Source organism: Typopeltis vanoorti, chromosome 8 (assembly GCF_054136105.1).
Source record: "Typopeltis vanoorti isolate ZY-2024b chromosome 8, IOZ_Tvanoo_1.0, whole genome shotgun sequence".
NCBI lineage: Eukaryota > Metazoa > Arthropoda > Arachnida > Uropygi > Thelyphonidae > Typopeltis > Typopeltis vanoorti.
In genome coordinates this window covers 67,235,234-67,260,514 of record NC_143556.1, presented here as the reverse complement: position 1 = coordinate 67,260,514, position 25,281 = coordinate 67,235,234, and the positions used below count along the sequence as shown (strand labels likewise).

The 25,281-nt window shown below is 32.6% G+C and overlaps 2 protein-coding genes across 10 annotated transcripts in view; one reads left to right on the top strand and one right to left on the bottom strand.

The window, feature by feature from the left end:
• The window catches only part of LOC150104068 (USP6 N-terminal-like protein), a 615,889-nt gene that overhangs the window by 59,535 nt on the left and 531,073 nt on the right, over positions 1-25,281 (top strand). For 2 of the 9 annotated variants that reach the window (XM_090397260.1, XM_090397261.1), the window contains exon 2: positions 19,541-19,707. The exons of 6 other annotated variants lie outside the window; for them this stretch is intronic. The gene's annotated coding sequence lies outside the window, so the exon portion shown is untranslated. Of the gene's footprint in view, positions 1-17,076; positions 17,142-19,540; positions 19,708-25,281 lie in introns of those variants that run through there. One more of the 9 variants, XM_090397262.1, reaches the window with a different exon arrangement.
• Positions 1-25,281, bottom strand: part of LOC150104069 (anoctamin-4) — a 201,312-nt gene that overhangs the window by 96,234 nt on the left and 79,797 nt on the right. The window contains exons 6-13 of the mRNA XM_090396392.1: positions 19,185-19,285; positions 17,519-17,574; positions 15,724-15,780; positions 15,559-15,623; positions 13,619-13,753; positions 11,121-11,226; positions 7,225-7,285; positions 1,711-1,793 (exon numbers count right to left, since the gene is read on the bottom strand). Coding sequence (XP_090252518.1) covers positions 1,711-1,793; positions 7,225-7,285; positions 11,121-11,226; positions 13,619-13,753; positions 15,559-15,623; positions 15,724-15,780; positions 17,519-17,574; positions 19,185-19,285 — 664 coding nt within the window. The remainder of the gene's footprint in view (positions 1-1,710; positions 1,794-7,224; positions 7,286-11,120; positions 11,227-13,618; positions 13,754-15,558; positions 15,624-15,723; positions 15,781-17,518; positions 17,575-19,184; positions 19,286-25,281) is intronic.

The following is a 25,281-nucleotide window of genomic DNA, read 5'->3' as shown; positions in this document are numbered from 1 at the left end:
AAGGGGTAAAAAAATGGTGTTTTACTTTGTGAATCAGTGGATTCTCTTGGAATCTGGCTGTCCACAACTAGGGATCTGTTTAGAATATAACTCCCTGAATTCAGTAGTCTTGGTTTCCATGAAAGGCTGCTGAAAAGGCAAACAATCCCCTAGTTCAGTCTGAATGGTGTAGCCTTCTTTGCATGGAGAATAGACCGTTGTTAAGGCGATGTAGAGTGGTGAATCACGACACACACACACACACACACACACACACACACACACACACACACACACACACACACACACACACACACACACACACACACACACACACACACACGCACGCGCGCACACACACGCACGCACACACACACACACACACACACACACACACACACACACACACACACACACACACACACACACACACTCTTCTCATCAGATGGATGAATTTGAATATGGCGGGTGCCAAGGGAACATTATTTAGCAATCATTTCAGATATGCGAAATGTATCATCCAATCTTTAAATTCGTTCTCAGTGATGTAGTATACGACCTCTTGGATTACGACCTCTTGTTGTAGTGTCCGGAAACCGGACATTACTGGACATTGGGTTGGTTACGCTGTGTAGTTCTGTGGAAGCAATATGATAATTCACTCATGCTGCAAAAGTTGTAGGGACATGGGTTGATGAAATATAAGAGTTAGACTATCTAGTACAGAGTTTCGATCTGAATCCTATACAGTAACATCAGGAAGAGTTAGAACATTACTTGGGATGGCATTGGCCAAAATATATGTGTCCATTTATCGACATTTAGAGGAAAGTCTACTCAGGACAGTAGTGTAGTGAGTTTTGTGAAACCACGTGTTAGTATAATGTTACCAACGTGGTTATATATGCAATACTAAAACTTCAATTTTTATTATGTAATTAATTATATGTGTATGTATCTAAAGTTTAAATCCAGCCCAGTCCTCAATATTTTCTCTCACCCGCCGAGAGAGAGAGAGAGAAGAAATAAGGAATCTAAAAAAATAAAAGAAATTGAAGTTATAGTGTGTTATTCCGCGTAATGACCCACTTATATAAAATACTAACATTCCTCATCTTCTTCCTGCAGAATAAGTCCAATGGCCTGGCCATAAGTAATTTGGCTTTATGGAAATTATTTAATGCTCTGACCAGGGTAGTTAATTCTATGTAGATCTTACTATGTTTCTCAATGCGTGTATTCTCTAGTTGGTTAGCTTGCGGGATGAAAAACCGGCTTATTCAAAAGGATTAGATAATCCTTCACCAGGATTATCTAATCTTTATTCTACTCAATGTCATAAAAAAGTGGAAATTTGTAATTATTATTATTTTTTTTGAGTAAATTAAATTATATAAAACATATTTTTGACTTATTAATGTATTGAAAATGCCTGAAACTCTCTTGCATGAAGAGTAGCAGTGCACACATTAATACATTCTTAAGGATTATGGTAATATAGTAAGAAAACAAAAAATCTTTTAATTCCTAGATATCCTGATGTGATAGAAATTTTGTAGGTAATTATCCTTTCAGTGCTAAAAATGGATAAGAAACAGCTGTTATCAAGAGGAAAAGGATAAACGTTCTAATTTCTTATTCCAGTATAATTAGATATCTATACAAAATGCAAAAATATCCAAAAGAAATGTAATTTATTTAAATAAATCTGTCATATATGGAATTCCATACCAAGTCATGATCAAGATCTGCTAAGTTCCATTCCCAAGCTAGCGTAGCTTGCTTTCTCTTCCAAAACTCCATGAACAGGGTGGCTGTCAGAAAAGGATTGTATTTACCCTATATAAATAGCAATTTACTGAAAAATGCATGAATACTTTAATATTATTAAATTAATAAAGAACAGTTAAATCTTTTTATTTGTTTAACACAATGATCTTCTTCATCACATTTCTAGTTTTTGTTTTATTTTTTAATAACTGGTTAAGTTATATGTCAAATTACAGATTTTAATACAAGCAACAAATAAAAAAGCAGCTTTTCTTTTTAATGAGGAAGGGGAGAAGATATCCCAGATCATGACCAATACATTAAAGCACAGTTTCCTAGATAGTATGTTTTTCCCTTGTTAGATCCTGAATGAAGGGATCTTGCAAAGAAATCATTCATTCAGAGTCTAACATACTAAACTACACAGACAAAGAGAAATACCTGTACATCAGTTGAAATTAAAGTGAAACTTCTTCACATATGTATAAAATGACATTAATTTTATGTGCCATGTATTTAATCTATTGCGATCATACCAAGATCGAGTTAGAGAATATCTTAAAAGAGGAATTTGTTAATATTATTTAAGCCTCACTTTAGCTGTATAGAATGAATTTGAGTCACCAGATAGATATTAAAGTAACAATTCATAGAGGGTATGTCCAGCGTAATGCCGAAGGCAGTGGTTAACGCGGAATGTACGTCGACACGAATTCCGTGAATACAAGAGCATAACAGCAAAGGAGAGAGCAAGGGATGAACCCAAGGGGAGGAAAGATATAGGTCGTGTGCAAAATGGACTCAAAAAGGGGGAGCGCTCGATCGAAGAATATAAGGGGATGAACGCCGTATCGACTATCTCTTGTCTTTTCGTTTTAATCGTTCCTGGCTCGGAAGTTAGCGGGTGGTTCGAGTAAGGGGGAGGGGGGATAAAGCGTCAGTGCTATGATGTCGGACGACGAGTTTTCCTGAGAATGCTGTAGAATTCCACGCAAAGCTGAAGGTGAAATTTCCAGCCTAGCAGAATCGAGCCCTCTCAGAGAAGTCCCATCGAAAGGAATAGAGATGTTTCCTGAGACGCAAAAATCGAGTTCCGTGATCGGCAGTAATTATGAAGATAGCGTAGCCCCTACGCTGGCGTAAGGACAGCCAATAGACAAGAGGTAACCAGGTGTACACGCGGTGCTGAAAGACGTCAGAAAAAGTTCGGTAAAGTAGAATTACTCTATTTTGTGTTTAGAATTCCTTAGAAGAGAGAAAATTATTTGTGAATGTAAATTATGAACATTATTCTAAAGAACTTTGTCGACAGACTCTAATTGATTAGTTAGCCTCCTTTGAGAACAAGAAGAACTATTTGGAAGAGATCTTTTGTGTTGTATGTGATTGATTTAACATAACGAGATTAGGATTGTAGATTTATAGTAACTGAATAACATTAGAGTGTTTGTTATACTATCTTATGAATTGCTTGCGGAAAGGAATGTTAGCTTAATACCATATCATTTGCTATCTATCCCAATTGTCAGTTGCTGTATTTTGTATGCTTTATAACCTTTCATTTAATTTAGAGTATGTTAATCTCTTAGCTCGAGCTTCCTTATTTAGCATTGAAACTAAAATTGAATGTGTGAATTTCTTTAGTGTATTTTGCTTTGATATTCCAATAAACATGTTTTATTTACCTAAACCTGAGTCATGCCTGATTACGATTCCGATTTACCACTTATAAAAATAGAACCTATTTTGGCGGGAAGTAATTAGAATGTGTATATAATTATTAATTTAAGTCATGACTGCAGTCTGAATCTATAAGGCCGTGTTAAAGTAAATTATTGTGTAAGAACCCCTCAGAATCTAGTATTGTCTCCCTGAGCAAGGATCTTTTTCTGCTATAGGATACTGGCTGGTGCAGCATAATATAAATTTGCCAGTATCCGAAGAGGAAACAATCCTAGATGTAAATATATTAGGCCCGATATCTAAAGAAGTGAATTAGCGATTGAAAGATAGAAAAGGAAGATATAAATCAGTAAAATATAGAGAAAGCAACGACATAACACCCTTGTGTTTAACAGAAATGGGTTTAGACTGTAATAGGAGGACTTTTCTAGTTTTTGTATCTTCAAGATTTTTTCCAAGTCGAGATTTTTTACTGAAACCTGGCTTTCTTCCGCTAAACAGATAAGCAGACCTCGGAATCATACTGTACATGCAAATTAATTACATAACTACTTAAGATGACTCAGTGATAAAGCTAAACAATTAATCAGTCCCCCCCCACCCCACACACACACGTACAAAGTTTAGGTATACTCGTGCATTGCACAAAATTCTCACCATCATTAGCTTTGTTTTATTTGTCCATTTCTACAGATTAAACGTTTAATAAATTTGGGTTTGAAATTGTCACAGATATTTCTCTCGATTATGTTTCTAATCGAGACATTTTATTTTTGGTTTAAAATGAATCATTTGCAGGAATAAAATTATTCAAAAACTATTCGAAACCATACGAAATTATATATTACTAACGGCAATAAAATGCCTAAATTATATATGATTGCTTTAGCTATCTATCTGTCTCTTTGTTCGTTCTTATATAACAATTTGTCTCGTAATCTCAGTTTTTTTAACTGGCCATTTTAGTGCCACAATTAGGCAAAGTATTCAAAAGATTAAAAAAATGTGGCACATTGCAGAACATAAGGCAAAAATAACTTTTGATTCAATTACTATCATAGGGAGTAGTACTGCGTTTATTGTTTTTTATTATTTATTTTCTTGGATAATTTTTTACTTGTTGCTTTTATGATTGTAATCCTATTGACTCATTATTATTGGTTCAATGCTGGTCTTATTGCACGCTATTTCAAAATACAATAAAAATAATTATGTGTAAAAATGGGAAGTAGTTGGATCACACACACACACGCAAGCACGTACTCAGCAATACATTTGTTAGACAGAAATATAGGACACAAATTGCGTTATAGATTATTCATTAAATGAACAGATACCTATTAATTCAGTCTTATAAAATTCGCAAAGCCTGTGTTGTCTTAATCACCTCAAACTGAAATCAAAATGAAATGTTCTTTTGCAATAAAAACATAAGTAAATAGTACCAAAATCTATATTATTCTAATAATTCGTTTTAAATTTGTACATTGAAAGCTTATCGGATGCATATAAAATCCTTATGCTGTCGTTTCGCCTGTTTGTAATATGTCAATATTTCTATAGTTGATACTCATAAAAGATTTAGCACTGTCTAGTTTGTTTGCAATGCCGACCAAATGCACCATAAATGGATGTACTATACTATCATTACTAACGATAGTTGGCACTATCGTTACTAACAGAGTATACCCATTGATGTTAACCATTTACCATGCGTTTAACAAACACTTTCAACATGCGCCATGGAAGGTATCATCTACGAATATGACAGAAACATTGCAGTGATTTTATTTTAATGAACTCGCTGTCCGCGCGGTTAGCCTAGTGGCTGTGCGCTTCGCAACCATATGATTAGGGAAGGAGTGTCACAGGTTCGATTCCCGTCAAATATGTGAGGAATTGGAGGATCTTCCTCAGCCATAGCCAAGTTAGACGGTCTTGGGCGAGGGCAGTAGGATTTTTTCCGCCAGTTTATCTGGCGTTTTTCATCCCGGAAGCAGGCAAACCGGCCCCGTGAACACACTGATCTACAGCCATAAATACTTACCCCCCCCCCATGAAGGGGATCAAGTCGCCCCAATAGAGACGGAGGAGAAAAAGGGAGGAAACTCCATACGAATAAATAAATGAATTCACTTAGAGTTTAAAACTATGGTCGAAGCAACTCATTTGAAGACCAGTGTATTATGTCTGTTAATTGCGTGTTCTTGCCAGTTTGCATTTTTTTGGGGATAAAGCACCAGATTTTCCAGCAAGAAAAACTCTGCAATATCAGATCATCTAACTCATCGTCAGTTGAAAAGCAAGTCAATGAAACGGTTCTCCCCCCCGCCCGCACAGCCGTTGCCATCGGATTTCAATTCTTGAAGCTGGATATTTGGATTGTGGTCGGATGAGATGTTCGCGACAAGCACCACCACTAACAAATCTGATGGAACTGCAGCAATTCGTCCATATGCCCACTTGCGGCAGGTGCATGCGGAGTTGATGTCCTGGCATATCGAGTCTGTTTTGGAGAGACTAGGAGTTGATCAGTCTTCCGTCTTTCCAAAATTGAGAAGCACGGATGCTGATACCAATATCGTTCTTTCATTCAATAATAACACATATCACCAAGTAGGTTGTAAGCATTCTTGAAATTTTGTTTATATATTGTAACTGGCATCATAGATTTAGTTGCTTGTACTGTAATTCCAAACAATCCAACCGAGCCCATTTCCTTCGTGATCTTGTAAAGGGTCCTATCGAAACAGAACATGGAGTGGGTTGAAAATTTTTGTAAGGATTCCAGATATCAAGATTCAGTAAAATCCATCCATCCATCCAGAGTCCCACAATAACTTGAATAACTTGCATATGGAGAGATAAATCTAAACAACCAAATGATTTTCTAAAAAAATCTTGAAAAATGTTTCAAAGATTTTTTTCACGGCATCATTAATTTGTTTTATCTACCCGTTTCTGTAAACATATAATAACTCCATTTTGGCTGAAGGAATTTTAATAAAATTTGAAATTTCGAACATTTCTTTTTGACAAACGTTACTAATCGAGATAGTTCAATTTTGGTTTAAATCAGAAGGATAGGTAAAAATCTCAGAGATGTTACTCATCATTCTTACATCTTAATGTTCGTTTACATTCCTCCTTTTTAATCAAATGTGTTTTTGTACATATAAATAAAAAAATAGACTCGTGAACAAATTGTATGTTGAGCTTCCCCATAACGAAATATGCGTTAGTCAGTTTGTGCATCTGTGTTTTCAGTGACAAAACAGTATCACTAATTAAAGTGGGTGTTCATTCACTTACCTTAATTTAAAATCATCTTCAGACATACTTTATGCAGTCCGTAAATCGCTGTTCTAGTTTGCAATTAAGACATAATTATTCGCTTTCTGAGTAAGCTAATTAAGCTGTGCAGATGTCAAGACTGGCCTGTTCGATATGCAATCACGATGATCAGCTGAAATCTTTTTCATCAGTGATCCCATATTAGAGGGGGAAACAAAATTTGAACATCCTAGAATTTGTGAATCTGGTCATTATTTAGTCATTTGCTTATCCTTTCAGATATCCACTATCTGAAAGTTTAATTTCAAATGGCCATTATTTAGTTAGCTGCGTGTAAATAAACCAATTGCATTTCATTTTCTTTTTTCTTTTTTTTTTCGATTTCTCTCTTTTTTTTTTTTTTTTGAAGTTTTCAAATTTGGTGGTGTTATTGATTAAATCTTCAGTAGAAAAAATATTAGCTGTAAAATACTACTATACGAGATAGATTCTACTTACCCCAGAGAGACATGAATACTGCAAAACCGACAGTGGCAGGATTGTCAAACATATGAACTATCTGAAAAAAAAATGGAATGAAAAAAAAAGTAAAAAATTAATGCTTTTGTGATTAAATAATGAATTTTATAATTAAATAATTAACCGAAATATAAAACTTGCATATATTACTGAGATTTATCTTATTCATTACATTTGTTTCATAATAATTTGTAGTTGAAAAACAGACTTTAGTTCACTCGCAGAGAAAACTAAAGCTACATATGCTTCTCGGTGTGTGTGTGTGTGTGTGTGTGTGTGTGTGTGTGTGTGTGTGTGTGTGTGTGTGTGTGTGTGTGTGTGTGTGTGTGTGTGTGTGTGTGTGTGTGTGTGTGTGTGTGTTCTCAAGCTGATTTGTTTCTTTGCGTGAGGGGACATCATAGTTCCTAGGAGGGTGAAAAAAAAAATTACTACCTTGTGAGATTTGATTCTCTCGATTGAAAAATGATGTAGAAGAGTTTTTCATATATCCCGAATACTATTCGTCTCAAGTATTTTTAAGCAGTATACGGTCTTTCAGACTACACTACCTGGGCTTAGAATTTGTGAATAATAATAGAACGTCTAAAATATTTCTTGAATATGTAACTAAGTATTTTCATAACTTGTTTTATCTTTCAAAGCAATTTTATTTTATTTTTGTAAAAAAAATTGAAAAAAAAAACTAACAAAATGAGATTTTACATTAGGTTACTGTTCCAAAAAATAAGAAATTGTTTAATCCCCCCCCTCCCTTTTCCGATAGCTTCGTGGCATAATCGATTACATAGCGTCTCTTCATGGAAAAGACATGGAAAAGATGGAGTCTAAGATGGAGCAGTTTTTATACGTGATGCCGGTATTTTCTGTTGGAAAACAAATGATATCCAATTATTAAAAGAAAATGAGAATAAATATTCATTGTTATTTTAAATAACCAAATAGACAACATACTTGTCTCTTTTTTGTTTTTTAAAGTTCCACGAGTGATCCCTTACGAGAATATAATTTCAGTATTAATTGCTTTGGTACTTAAAACACTAACTCGGCGTAGAAGAGCATATATTCTTCTTTTATTAGTGATTTTTGATTGGCTGATAGCTGTTTCGAAGCAATGGTTCTCATGAGGCGAATATACGCGCATTATTCTATTCTAGATAGCCGAAACATTTAACTTTCAAAAAAAAAAAAAAGTATAATAATACTTTCTTTTAATAATTTTAAATGTCAAGTTGAAGACTTTTTTTTGACCATTTTATTTCATTTTGTGAAAATAACTGATTTATTTTGCTATAATAAACACAAATTAATGAAATATAGCCAACAAGTTTCATTACTCACATCTGGTAGCTTCGTTAGGATTACTAGTACAAAAAATAAACATAAGAATGAAGTGAACTGTACAATGATACCGTAAAAGAGTTGTTAAATATAAAATATAGAAAACTTAATTATCGTATTCAGATATTGTGTTTGCTATCAGCCTTTCTCACATTTCTCTCCGGTGATTTTCAAAATAATATAGATCCAGAGTATTACAAATTCGATTAGAACTTCCACTGGTCTTGCAAAATCTAGTCCCTATTTCTATTAACATATCCATCTGAGCAAATAATTTAAACAGATTCCTTAACAGAAAGTGAAAAGAAATCTTTTTCCAAATTTTCTTTCAGTGCAGTGCAGACCTGATACACGTAGATATGGATAGGAACAATAATGAGGGAAGATAAATAAAATATATGGAAAAATTTAACTGTCAGCATAGTATGCATGCGATAGAAGATTGATTTAATTTTAAATATAACGGGGGGGAGAGAAAGGGCAGCCAGAAATATCCCCATACTTTTCCAGTAAGTCTGTTATAATATATTAACTGTGTCTAAAATTACTCTGTATAAGCATATAATGAACGTTATCTTTTATCTTCGGTATAAAACATTCCCCCCCCCTCCTCTCAGCAAGTTTTAGCAGCTTCATCACTGGGACAGAGAATCTGTAACACGTTCTGTACGATCTGTTGTTGTACGATTTAGATTTGAAGAAGCGTCTTTTTTGTTTTAATTTATACAACCATTTAGGATTTTGCCATATATGCTAGCATTATATAGACTGAAGATTCAACATTATTTCAAAGCCGAATATATGTGGAAACTTTGAAAGTTCCGAAATTTTGACCAGAGTGCTCATGAGAATATAATCATCGGCATCGGAGTTGCTTAACTTGCATTACTCAAAATATCCCCTATTTCTATACACAGTAATTTACTTCTGCCGAAATGAAGCTTTATGGCTCTTTTTTGGATAATTACTACTACGCACGACCGAGAGTTCATTTATGAAAAATACAACTTTCTGACATAAGATTGTTTTGGTATTGAATGAAAGTTTTTGCTCTCTTAAGGTTTCTGCTGGTCTGAAGAGAACCAAATTCGAAACAGCTGTCAGGCCAGTGAATCCTTTATCACATGCACGGATAAAAGGCGAATATACGGAAGCCTGGCAGCGCTTGTGTCCTTTAAATAGTTCAAGCTAAGGCAACTGCGATGTCGAGGATTATATTCTCATAAGCTTTCTGGTCAAAATTTCGAAACTTTCAAGGTTTCCACATTATTCAGCTTTGAAATAAAGTTGGATCTTTAATATCCCCTATTTCTATATATAATTTACATCGTTATCTTTTATCTTCGGTATGAAACATTCCTCCTCCTCTCAGCAAGTTTTAGCAGCTTCATCGCTGGGATGGAGGATCTGTAATATGTTCTGTACGATCTGTTGTTGTGCAATTTAGATTTGAAGAAGCGTCTTTTTTGTTTTAATTTATACATTCATTTCTTAACCACTTAGGATTTTGCCATATATGCTGGCATTATATAGAAATAAAGGATACTGATGATCCAACATTATTTCATTTGTAGGAAATGTTATTTCAAAATATCACTGTATTGCAGTGTTCCATGGTAGACGTGAATAAAAATTAAGAGATACCCAAACAAATTCTATAAATATGACAAATGAGAAGATAATTATATCTCAATTTTAAAAAAAATCATTGAAATCATATGATTTATTTGATTTTTTTTTTTAAATTTAATCAAATAATGGTTGGTTCATGGTGTTTTGAATTATGACCAAAGCAACTGAGAACAGTATATTATGTGCGTTAATTACATGTGTGTTCTTCCAGCCCGGTTGTCTGCTTTTTTTTTTTTGCGGGATGAAAAATTACGCGTTTCTGAAAGGAAATCTACTTCTACTAACTCCTTCAATTGAGAAGTCTGATAATTGAGTCAACAATAGACCTGCATTAGTAAAATAAAATAAAGTGGATAATTAGAAAAAAACTACATAAAATCCGAGAAGTATCCCTAGTGAGGAACTTCTCCAGATAAATTAGGACAGCTGTGAGACTTGTTTATAAATCACTGTACTTTATTTTTACCTACTAACAAAATCTATACATTTCCAAATTCATTAATTTTAAACCGATTTCTTATCAATTTAATAATTCATATTTCGCTTTTTTTTTTGAGTGTTCCAGTAATTAATACTTTTGACCAAGGAAGATTTTATTAATTATCTTTGTAAAATTGCAAAGTTTAGTCATTTTTATATTCCCAGGTGTATGTATTTCCGCACGTGTTCATAAATATCGAAAGATGAGTGGTAGGAATTTGTGAGGATTCAGTTTGTAACCGTAGCGTCACTTGTTTCCGATACAGATAGATTTATTAATTTCCAAAACTGATTGCTACATTGAAGTTTCCCAGCATCAAAAGTGCAAATAATTATTTTTAAAAAATCCTTTACAAATAGTAAACATAAAATAATTACTAATTGACATTTCAATTAAAACGATTTCGTTATAAATGAAAATTTACCTTACTAAAAAAACATCCTTCCTTGAGCTCCCAGTAATCACAGAGCTTGTCACACATAGGACACATGAAGATAGCCCCCGAGCTATTTGCATCACAGATTTCTTGGCTGCAAACAGAAGTTATTGTTAATTAAGCCTTCTGAATTGATAAATGATGCGTTGTAAACATTTTGATTATGAAGGGAAAAATGCGTTAACAATGATCGATTAACGTGTGCTTGTTTCGAATGGCTAGTTTTTGATTCATTATATATATTCATTATGAAGAAACCAGGTTTCTTGTTTTTCTTCGTATCAGTTTAAACATTTTCTTTATAGTGATTTCCAGATAGTTTAATTTCACTTCTGAACCCTTTAACTATAATATATCACTGGCTGAAGACTCTATAATCTTAATGCAGTTACTCGTATGACAATGAAAGTATCTCATTAATCTTAGTTAATGAAATTAGCGACTTACGTTTACTTTGCTAATATTCATACCTGTGCATTCATATACATCAGAAATTCACCATTAGATTAACTTCTGTGGAGAAATAGTAACGCAATGTGAATAATAAAATTTATTTATTTAATATAACATAAAATGAAATCTAAATAAAATTGTTAGTCTCACTTTCCAGAACATGCCCAAGATCCTGCCTCGTACAAGTGAATGTAGCAAAATACTTTCTAGAATTCAATTTCCTTTTGCTTTTTTTTATCCAGAACGCATGCAGTGATTCCTGATTATAAAAAAAATCTCAGTGAAACGATTTTGTCATTTTGGATTTCTATAAGCTACTCTTGAAGTTTAGTGATGATTGAAATTTCTTCCGGAAACTGTTTAATGTAGATTCCAGCTGTTCATCCATCTTTTCAGGGACAAAATAACTGAAATAGGTTAACTTCTCCAAATCTCACACGATGTGTCGATAAAGGCAGAACTATATTTCTCCAGAAGAAAATTTACAATTGGTAAAGTAAAAGTTTGCTGCAATGTTAGCTTTTCATTGAATATTTTCTTCTCTGACTAGTCCAACTAGTGTCTGATCATGAATTCTGGAATATTCAGTCACTGAATGGTTAGCATTTATCGTTTTGGATAAATGCTAATGTTTTGGTTTTTCCTTGCTGTTGTAATTTATATATATATTCGCGTGATGAGTAGATTGTTATGAAGAAAAGAAGGGCAAGCTCATTAAGGGGACATTGGTATAAGATGATCTAACTGTAGGAAGCTTGGATAGAATTGGTTCAGTCGATTCCTCATTTGTTTATTCATATTCTTTATAGTATTTCCACATACAAATTTCTACATATAATATTTCAGTTGTATGCAAAAATACATAATTAAAGTCATATTTTATTTCTTTGAATTTTATAAATTAATTTAATTTTTGAATGAGATTGGATTTTCTCAAATTACAGTTTGTTTCCAGTTATCTCTACTAGTTTAATTAGTTCTATTTTCTTTGAAACAGATCGCAGATTCATTCTGTACACTTTATAATCTTTATAGTAAAATATTATTCAGGAATATATTATTCTCTTCTTTTGTATTTATACTATTCACTCACTAATAATGCTACTGCCCTACTGTTATGAAATTGGAATATTTCGAGACAGTACTTATCAGTGCTGTGTGGATGCATTATAAAATCTTGTTATAATATTTAAAAGGTATTCGTTTAGTAACGCACCATTTAAATTATTCGATTTTCGTATCAAAGCACCATATCACTTTGATAACATCTAAACGGTATTAAAATTGGATTAAAGAATCTCTTTATTTATAATATTACAAGAGATTTTCTGTTTTGCTTCCCCCCCTTTTCCCCAAGAAACTCACAAACAATCTCCAGGCGCTCAAGCAAAGAGCGTGTCAAAGATGAATAGGGACCTCTTGTTTACTATTGTAAGAACCTGAATATTCTTGTTCGGTTTCAATGTTTTTTTTTTTTTTTTTTTTAAATTCAAGTTTGCTATTCCCCTGATTCCTGAAATTTCTCGTAGCTTACAACAAAATGATGGTTTGAGAAATACGAGTCTTATTTTGTTGTGTGCTCATTTAATAAATTATTATTATTATTATTATTATTATTATTATTATTATTATTATTATTATTATTATTATTATAGAAAATATCAACAAAATTATTTATATAAACTACTAATCAGGACTGTTGAATAATGTTTCCTGATTTCTTTTTTTAATATTTCAGTTACTTCAGTCAGTTTGGGGTGGGGGAGGATATTATACACAGAGGTATTATACATATATAATATCTCTATGATTAACCAATATGTTATATACATGTTCCACCTCAGTAAACCTTTTTTACTCTCTCTCTCTCTCTCTCTCTCTCTCTCTCTCTCTCTCACCCAGCCACTATACAGTATATATTTTCTGGTCATGCTAACTTCGTGGAGCACACAAAAAAAGCGTTTATATTTTACGTATCCTGTTTTTGTTCAGCATAAATTGTTATAGAAAACAAGCGGAACATATAAACTTACGTGGGGATGTTGGTGTTCATGGTAGAGATACCATACATCATAGTAAGAATCCCTAAGATGGATGCTGGAACAAGCATCGCAGTATAAAATCCCAGCCAGGCAAAGTATAAACCCGTCTTCTCCCCAAAATATTTCCTATAAAACAATGGATTAAAACTGGTTACATGTAATCAAACATTAGTGCCGATTACTGTAAAGTTATAGGATTGGAATTAAATATTTTTCGATAGTATTATTTCTAGATTATAATTTTCTTATCACTTGTCTTTTATTCATATATATATATATATATATATATATATATATATATATATATATATATATATAGATCATAACTCTTCATTTTACTATTTACATAAATAGTATCAAAATGTATATGTACAGAATCAAAATGTATATGTAGGTGCTAAAAGACTAAAAAAATAAAGGACAACAAGCTAAGTTAGTTTTCCCTTTCAGTTATTTTTGACTGTAGGTGCCTTTGTAAGCAAAAAGTACTCCTGGTGAGGTTTTTAGAGGGTAATTCACCATTGCTTTTTCTACCCCTCCAGCTTGGGACCAGCATATGGCTAGGATGTATTCATGACTGTAATCCATGTGTGTTCACGGGGTTGGTTTGCCTGTTCTAGGGGACGAAAAATCCGATTTCCAGGTGAAATCCCCCCATACCTTCGTATGAGACTGGCTAATCCACCCTTAGTTGAAAGAGACCAGGTAAAGGTTCCTCACGTAACTGACGGGAATCGAACCCAGGTCTTTCCGCCCAAAGGGCTTCGTGTATACTGACTGAGCTACGAAGGCTCACAAGCGAAGTAGAATTGGTTTTTTGAAATTATCTTCGACTAGAAAATTGATACAATAGAAAGACAGCCTATGCCATTTTAGAGTGCAAGTGTCACTTTCTCAATGGCAAATATTATTCTATTTGCTGAAGAAAATACTGTCATCCTCATGTGAGAGCTAAAGATCAGATGTTTTTAGTTTTTTTGTTAAAACTATAATTATGTTTTCAAAATAATTTTATAATTATTTTATCTATTTTATATATTATTTTAAGCAAATAGAGGTAATGTACTATACTGAGTTAGACTTCGTAATTTTCTATAAAAGTGGATATTCCCTGAATGATCTCAGAGGTCTTCTAAAGCCATTATTATTACTAGCCATTATTATTACTGTGGTACTAGCGGTCAGTCTAGATATGATGCGTATCTATCGCACGATAGATATGTCATAGTAGCATCATATCTAGACATAATCGCATCATATTTTAAAACGCATTATTAAGTATGCATCATATATTATATGGTTATACTTATTATGTGGGAAATATAGTGAGTATGATCATATAATATGATTAACCATATAGTAAAGGAAATATAAAATGTATAACCATGTAATACACCTGTGACCTCTCCCTTCCAAACATAGGTCACACATGACCTCAGTTTGCCGTGGTTTTTGTCTGAAATATAATAAATGGCGTACGTGAATAATCCTTTCTTTCAACTTAGATGTTTAAAAAACATAAGCTACATTCTCTTCCCTTAAAATATTCCCGCTTTATAATGTAACATTTTCCAGTAACGTTATTATTTTCTTCTTAAACCTGACATTGTGATTTCTAAGAAGGTAATTTCGCAAAACAGAAACAAACTTGAATTACTTTCTAATGTTTAGAAACTTTACTGACCTATAAAGAGAAATATTTTCTTTATAGGAGGTTGTAGGGAGTTATGAAGATGCTTTACGAAAAAAAAAAAAGAAAAAGAAACAAAGAAACAAATCCTTATAGTATTGGCCTCACGCAAAATCTCCAATTTATCCATAAGTTCTTTTTTATATGAATTTGTCTAAAACGGCATGATAGCCAATGCAATCATAACGCTAAAGCAAGATGCAATGATGTTTATTTCTTTTTTGAAATGACGGATAATTACCTGATAAGTTCTAACGGCTGTTTCTTGTACCAGCAGCTTGGTCGTGCCCATTCACTGTACAACAACTGAAAATAAGAGTAATTTAAATGGAATATTCTGGGTCCAAAAATATCAAAATTTATCATCAAACTATTTAAACAATATTATACACCGAACTGTACCTACCCTTCGGTCATTTGGCGTTTCTTTATTCGGATTGTATGCACCTGTTCCATACGGTCCCTGAAATAAACAACCAGTAGTGTATTCACTTGTAAGCCAGCCCTACTATCACAAGAAAGTTTGCTTTTAACTCCTCTTTGTTAGTTACTCTAGAAAGTAATCACCTAAGTCATAGCTTACCATTAGTATACTTAGGCACGTTTACTCTGAAAATTTTTTTTGTAGTAATCCAATCCACAAAAGGCTATAAACACGAAGGGCTGTAAACCCATCGTACATTAGTGCCTTGGATATATTAAGGGTTATATAAATTATTATTATAGATTTTATATTATTACTATTATTACAGATCAGAGTTTATGGAGTTTCTGGGGAGACGGTGAGATGTGTCTAGCAGAGTAGAGTAGAGTGCCTCCTGCGATGAGCCCTTGCACTCTACTCTACTCCTAGATACATCTCACCGTCTCCCCAGAAACTCCTTAAACTATGCTCTATAGAACCAAATATCGAACTTTTTCAAGCTAAGCCCCCCCCCCCCCCACACACACACAAACGAGCGTGGTGGTATTATACTGGTTGAAATTCATCTTCTCCTAAAGACATTCAGAAATGTCCATGTTTATAGTGAGATTCGAACCCACAGCCGCAGGTTGAAAAGCAGAACGCTAGCTACTCGACTAACCAAACCGGCAGAACTTTGCTTGCCATCTTGGAAAAAAAGAACAACAGCACATGTAGAATTATTTCATGTTTATTATATTATCTAATTATGTAATTTATTTGTTTGATTTGAATATAAGAAATCGGAAAGAGTATTAAAATGAAGCAGCAAATTGCCCATAGCAATTTGCTGCTTCAGGAGAGTTTTAAGGCTTTCTCAAAATAATAATAAGAATCGAGTAACTCAGGCATCGCTTGCCATTTCAATAAATTATTTAGGGCTAATGTAGAAGCAAGACCAAAGGCAGATATATTTCGAATATATTTTGTCTTTTATTTGGTTGGCTAGTCTGTTTTAGCGATTGGGGGGGGGGGAGATCTGACAGTCTTGGAGGTAAAGTCCGCCACCTCCGTAATGAGAAAGTTTGATACAGAAAAATTCCTGATCCTCAGCGAGATTCGAACTAGTGAGCGCATGTTATTTTTCCAGACTGCACTATTAAGACATCCAGTCTAATATATTGTGCAACTATTGTTTTATTTTAATAGTGCTTTAGAATTACATTGAGGATGAGATAGACAATTATAAAAAAAAACTATATATTTAAAAAAGCTTTTGAGAATCAGTAGTATTTATTTATATTTTATTTTTAGCAGGAGAATTTGAACTGCTTCGCACAGCTTCGATTTTTTCGAAATTCATTTTCAGGAAATTAGAAAACGAAGCCGTACTAGGGAGATGGCTATTCTCTAATCACTTTGTGAGTGATCTGTATGTATTTTGCTATGAATTTAAAAAGTAAAGAAAGGCTACCATTTATATAGTTCGCAGTGAAATACTTCTCGAATATGATACACCTTTAGTTATTCTAAACAAGCGTTTTGGTTTTCATTTATTTATTTTTCATTTTTATTGCGACTGCTAAAATATTCCAGATTCCTTGGGGAACCGCAGTCTTGCCAGTTGAGCACTGTTAGTTAAATAAAGCACAGATAATAACGAGACCATCCATTTTATACTTAAATCATGCATAGTTAAATTATCATAATATGATATAATTAAATATGTAGTTTATACATATCTCTACTAATGAACGCACAATTTCTCTTATCTTCTTATTAAAGCAAAATTACTTACATCATGCAATGGATAGGCAGCAGTATAAGTATTATTGCTAACAAGGAAAAGGATTCCTGTAAAACAGTAAAATAAATATTATAAAGATAAGAGTTTAAGAAACAGGAAATATGATTATTCAATACATTAAATAACATTATTATTATTATTATACTCATTGAACGTGAAGTTATTATAACAATAATTATTACAACAAAACTCCATGGAGTTCATAGGCTCTTTCTTCATAGAAGGGTCTACAGCCAGCAATATATCTATCATTCTGAACCTTAAACATTCACGATTTTAATATTCCCAACATATACCATCAATGCAGTCACTTTTCAACCACTCTCCATATAATAATAATAATTATTATTATTATATTATTATATGGAGAGTGTATTACTACTCCTACGGATTTTCTAGGGATGTCCCCTAGTCTCTTCCTTTTATTTCACCATGTGAGAAATCTTCCCACCTTCCGGCAAATAAACAGCTTAAACTGTGAAGTTTACACCTTCAGTCTATCCTCGTAGCTAACATTCCCCAATAGTGGCATCATTTTTGTTATCCTACTTTGTGCTCTTTCTTTTTCTTCGTCCCCTCCAAAAAGTTTCATCATCCCTCCAAATGTGGTTAATCAAGAGGCTCCGTAGTGCAATTGGAAGAACGACGGTATACGTTGCGCCCTTCATTTGAAAAAGACTTAAGTTCGATTTTCGTCAGGGCGAGAGGAACCTTATAAGAGTTTTTTTCTTTCTTTCTTTAGTTGAAGGTGAGTTAGCCGATCTCATATAGAGGTGCGGAAACTCGTATTTTCCATCACGCATACAGATAAATCGGCCACGAGAACACACGCAATTTACAGACGAAAATACTACTGGTGGTGGGAAGTAGATGGCATTGTGTGGAGATGAAAATGGCGTTCTGTGCAGTTGGTGGATTAAGTAGTGGAGATAGAGAGTTTCTAAAGTAATCTGCCCTCCCTCGATTAGTTCCTTGACTCCTTGGGGGTGTCACGTAATAATAATAATAATGATAAGTGAATGTTCTGATGAAAGAACCCTCGATGTTTAACTTTCTTTTGCATTCTCTAACCTAATTCTGATGTTGAATTCAACGTTATTTTATTATTTTTTTTATTATCTTTCTAAAATGAATGCGTTGTTATCTTTTGTCAGGTGTGCTTTAAATCGATGTACGTACATAATGGGTGCCGAACTGATTCCCTTAATATGTTCTGTTCTTACTAGATTCCTTACGAAAGCATGAGTGGGAGGTGGGTAAAATGTTTATTACATCATCATCACATATGAATATACAGTACTTATGTTCACAGTTTTACAGAATGAACTGTGAAAAGTTTCTCGTGTTTTCTACTGAAAAGCACACAAAGAATTTTAATAAATTGCAGTAAGTGTAATATCTAAAACATTATTGTTGTTGTTGTTGTTGTGTGTGTGTGTGTGTGTGTGTGTGTGTGTGTGTGTGTGTGTGTGTGTGTGTGTGTGTGTGTGTGTGTGTGTGTGTGTGTGTGTGTGTGTGTTAAGTTTTTGTATCCTTGAAGATGATAAAAAAATAAAATATTTTTAATTAAAGTAAACCAGTGTAAATATCAGTGTACTGTTACATATTTAAGTACTAAATTAAACATATAAATATAATAAAATTCCCACAGGTTTACCTGTTGTAGCATGGTCCCCTTTGTCATAGGCTGTGCGCATTAGAATTTCCCATACAATACGGCTCCTCTGTCCATAAGTTAAGAATTTTTCAGGATCCGTCCTACTAAATAAACATTCCAAGTGAAGTAAATAAATAAATAATATATATTAATTAATTAATTAATTAATTAATTATAGGAAAAGCAATAAGTTTAATTGAGCTTAGATGATAGCTTAATCTTTAATGGCAATCCTTACGTCAAATTGTAAACCTATAGTCCATTAGTACTATGGACTGGCTGCGGATTAAATAATCTGAGAATCCTACTTAAAGACTAAACAGGGTGCTCTTTTTTTTTTTTTTTTTTTTTTCAAGGCACCTCAGGTCTCCAGAAAGAAAGATGGCATCTCATACGACCTTAAAATCATCTACTACATAAACACTTTCACAAACATGGCCCGGTGGAATTCATACCCACAGTCTGTTGGTTGGAAGGCAGAATCGCTGACCCTTTGGTCAAAGGGACAACGATTCTGCCCAAGGTAAGTTGTCAAGTGATCTAAGTTTTTTTTTTTTTCTTTCCTGCAAAACATGCAATCTGGTTTATAAACTCACGTTATATAGTCTCATAATATGATAACGAATTCCCCAACTTTAGTGTTATAGCATGTTTCCTTGTTTTGAATGTTATGAGTCTTTTTAATAAGAAATTCGATGTATTTAGCAAAAACGTCATTATTTTTTTGTAACACTTGAGTATGACTTGTAAAGAAATATAAATAAATTCCGCTGTACTGCGAAAAGAGGAGCTCTTAATTGTGTATTATTAAATAAATATTTGTGGGTACACTTGAGGTGGTATGAAGAAATCAGTCAAGGACAATAAGATTTCTGTAAGACTATAAGGACTTGACTGTGCAAAATTTTGTTTGCCTTTAGCTTCTATGACCAACCAATATTTTTATCATCCTAAATAACTGAGCTATAATCACTTAATACATCTACACATGTGACAGTTCCAAATTTTAACGAAACTTTTTTTTTGTTTGTCAGTCCAATTTTCTCTTTTTGTGAGCATAAAACTTTAAAAGATTCATCCTTTATGAATCTAAATCTTCGTATATAATTAGTATTAGATGTTGTTTATTGTTTTTCTAAATATTTTACTGATACTCTCTTTTAGACAGCTGTTTCAATCGTTAGAAGTGAAGTAAATATTATTTCTACTGTCATTGCTAAAATTACGCTTATAAAAAAAAACATTACTTGGCTGTAACATATATTTGGCATGATACGCCAAGAAAGACTGATGAAGAAAAATTTTCTGATAACGTGACAGACGATTTCCGTCTCCCAAGTGTAAGAATACCACCTTACTTATTACTAAAGCGGCATGAAAAGTACTATGTTTGTTCTCTAGATCAGGGGAGCCGGATTACGTAACTGTTGTCCAATGCTAAGTTTACAACATTCAAAATGGTCTTTTTATTACTTCTTTATGGTAATCTTCATAATGGCTATATTTTCTAAAAAAAATATTGTTTTGTTAAAAATATTTCTATAATTATTTGTCACTGAATCGAATACATATTATTCACTGAATAAAATATCTCAATATCCAAGACTTTATCGGCATTAAGATCTGTTGTCAATTATTTTCTTATTCATAAGCCATTTTCTGTCCACCAGTGGACGAAGTCCTCTCCCAAAATCCTCTATTCACTCCTATCTTGAACTTTTCTATGCCACTGAGAGTGCCGTCCTCTTCAATGTCATCCTCCCACCGTCTCTTCGGTCTTCCTGTACTTCTCTTTCCATCTCTGGGATGCCATTCATCTATTATTACTTCTTGCAATATGACCTGCCTATTGCCATTTGGATCTTTTAATCGTTATTATAGTGTCTCTCTTCCTGGTTTGAGCTTTGACCCAAGTACTACGCTTTCGATCTAGAATGGTAATATCGAGTATCGATCTTTCCAATTTCCTCTGAGTAATGCTCAACTAACAGGTCAATTATTTTAACACAGTGAAATTCAGTTATAACTGATAACTATGTATTGAAAATAATACTCAACTGTTTTTCCGAATCTTTTAAAAATGAGGGAGAGCTTCTTTCTTTGTCGTCAGGAATAAGGTTTTTGTTATATGAAAAAGGAATATCAAAAGTTGGACAATAGAGTGATGAGCATGAACATATTTCTTCTTCTTTGGCTTTTTCTTCTTCCTAAATTAAAAAAGAAAACACATTGCAACAACTGTAGTAACAAGAAACATTATTTGCTTCGTAATTATTTGTTTAGGAAAGAATTCAAGCTTAATATTGAACCGCATTATTTGTTTTGGAAAGTATTAAATGAAATTGTTTGATCGTGGAGATTGCTAGCATAATAATGACTAATATAAACCATACTATTGTTTATATTAGTCATTAGTTTAAAAAAATAAAAATAAATAAAAAGTATCGTCAAATGTAGAAAATTTAAGGAAGTCTGTTTTCATTGTTTTTCTCGAAGAAACATTTCCTTCTCTGATTATGGTAAAGATGAAAGTTCAGTTTTTACTTTTCTGTTAAAAGTTTAAGGGTAGTGATAAAATTATGAAATTTCCTTTTAATGATTCAGTGCCCTAAAAATGTGACGTTTCTACACTTGAGCATCTTAGTTCTAGTAAATCGTATATTTTTGACCAGGTATACTACTTTATATTCCATACCAGGTCATATTTATTTCCTTTTTTATTTCTTCTGTAGGTAATTATAATGCTGTTTCCAAACAACTGAATTTTGATTTTACAAAAATGGAATAGAAAAAGAGAACATACGAAACTAGGACAAAGAAATAGAAAATATGATAAAAACAAACAAAAAGAGGGAGTTACCAAAAATGGTTCAAAATCCTCAACATAAAAAAAAAAAAAAAATCCAAACCAGTAGAAGCAAAAAAAACAACAATGCAATTGCAAAACGAGAAGTAAGGAAAAAAACATAAAGAGAAATTGAACAATTTTGTAATTGAACAAGAAAAGGAAGCCATAACCAAAACCCTATAAAATAATAATAAAATACATGAACAAAGAAATAGAAGAAAAGGTAAAAATACAAACAATAGATTTAGAAAAATGGGTAATTTACTGTAATTTCAAAATCTCTTATAGTTTATTCAAGAAATATACACAGGAAATAAAAGAGAGCAATCAAATTAGAACAAATATCAGAATGGAAAGACATATCAAGAGGAGCGGCAAGGATGTACCCTATTATCACTGCTTTATATATATATAGGATCAACTATATATATATATAGTTGATCCTTGAACAACCTGGGGGTTAATAGGGGCGCCGACCTCCTGTTTGTTCGAAAATCTGCGCGTATAACTTTGACTCCAGAAAAACTTAAAGCCTACTGTTGACCGGAAGCCTTACCGATAACATAAACAGTAGATTAACACATATTTTATATCATATGTATTCTTACAATAAAGTAAGCTAGAGAAAGAAAATATTATTAAAGAAAATCATAGGGAAGTGAAAATACATTTACAGTAAAGTGGTGCAAGGTTTCCCAAACTTTTTTTCCGTGAGCCGGTTATTTTAATACTTCATCTTCATGACCCACTAAAATTTTTATGGCCCGGTGCCGGGTCGTGACCCACTATTTGGGAAACGCTGCTTTTGTGTATTTATCGATAGCGTAAGTTTACGTCGTCTGTATAGAAGATGAATCGTCTGTCTGTCAGTACCTACATCAGTATTGTTTTATATGATACAAAGCACTGTGCACATTTTACGTATTACTAACACTGGACATCAAAAATGAAAAGATATCTTGAAATAGAAATTCATATTTATTTACAGGTATAACGATTCGTGCATATGATTGCTTTATGGTAGCCTAGTGCAATCGATACGATTGTTTCGCGGTAGAAAATCTTAAATCGTCTCGTGTTTCGCCTATACACTAATGAATGAATCGTTATAAAAATTTTATTTTCTGCTAATTAATTAATATACCTAATTAATAACAGTTAATGTTATGCAGTTATGATTTAATACTGCATATTTACGTTTGTTTACATTTCTATCGACTGCAAATGGCCATGTACGGTCTGTAAGTATTTATGTGCGTAAGTTTTGATAATTTTAACTTTTAATAATAGATTTAGGTATATATATGGTAGTTATGATAAAATAGGCTAGTATCTACATATATTTTATGCATTCATACCTAACTTTTTCTTAATTTTTTCGATATTTCTAAGCTACGCGGTTCGTCTGCGTAGCTTAGAAAGGATTTGCGACAATCTGAAAAATTGTCGCAAATCCTTTCCTGGATTTGTTGCCTTTAACCCAGTCTGTCCCTTCAGAAAATTTTCCAATATATTTATTCATTAAAAACCGCGTATAAGTGAATCCGCGCTGTTCAAACCCGCGCTCTTCAAGGGTCAACTGTATATATATATATATATATATATATATATATATATATATATATATATATATATATATATATATATATATATATATATATATATATAAATATATATATATAAAATCCCACAAATAAAGATATATACAGTATTATTTGTATACTGTATATATCTGTATATACTGTATATATCTTCAAATGAAGATATTTAAATTGCATTAGCTACATTAGAAAATGATCTACAGAATTGAATAAAATCATTAAATGAAATTTCAGAACAATATAATATGAAAATATCAAAAATAAAGATAAAATTAATGGATTTCAAAGGAAAAAACCGAAAAAGTAATAAAATAGCGATAGATAATAAAATATTACAACAAGTAAATACTGTACGTTCAAATACCTGGGATACGACTTATCATATGAAGATGAAAAAGATATAGACATTAAAATATCAAATTTTATTAAAGTAAATATCATAATAAATAATATATTTAAGCCATCATTGGTACAAAAACACACCGGAATCAGATTATATAACGTTCTGTCAAAACCAACTTTATTATATCAAAGTGAAACATGGACCATAAAATGAAGAATGAAAAATTTTCCAAATGAAGAAATTTTACAGTCCCTGAATATAAAACCAATTAAATACTATTAGTAAATATAAACCAAAAATGGTTAGAACATCTAAATCGAATGGATAATAGCATTCGATTTAGTCCAAAAATACTATACGGATATAAAATAAATGGAAAAAGATAAATTGGAACACCAAGAAGGCGATGGCATGAGATTGGAACAGGGCACTTGGCCTAAATTCCATGATAGGAAGAAGAAGCAGAAGGCAAAAATGGAGAATCATGATGTAAAAAACCTGTGTGGGATATTTATTTATTTAATTTAGTAATATAGGGATCGTAGTAGTTAACTGTGAAACAAAGACCTGTTATTCCCGCATTTTTTGTTCCGTTTTTTTTTTTAAAGTTCCAGTGTCTATGACTGATTTAATTATTGTTCATGTTTTATAATTAATAAAATAATAACAAAAGTACAAAAAAATTAAATGGTACAAAGACACTGATGAAGCAAACTATGCACCTTGTAGGAAAGGTGTTGTCGTATGGTGACTACTAGTCTCTTAGCATAGCTTGTAGCATGTTTGCTTGATGACTCGCTTCATATATGTCGTGTGAAAAAACTTTGCAATGAAGGTTATAAAAATACTATTATTTCCCTGATACACTGGCAGTCTGATCAATGTTGATTAAGGTTCACAAGAGCATCCTGGTATATCTTATTATTCATTAAAAAATTAATAATAATTAGCTTCTTGTTATGTGGTTCTTATAAGTTCTGGGAAGTAAAGGCACCCGTTGGGAGATTTACCTCCCAGACCTCCCAAAAAATACTTGCATCACAGAATTGTTATTGTTATCAACATTGATAACCTTGAATTTGCCAGTGCCATTCACAGCAAACGTTTGCTAGCAAGGAGTCAGTTTTCATTTGAATAGTGAAATCAACAGGTACTAGTTTTTAAACTGTCGTGTAAGCAAATTTCTAAGATAAGTAGAATTTAAATCTCTTAAAATAACTTAGAAACTGGGAGTGTTTTTGCTGAATATATACAAATGATCGAAAAATGCAGTTAACTGATTCAAGCAAAAATATAATTCCAGCT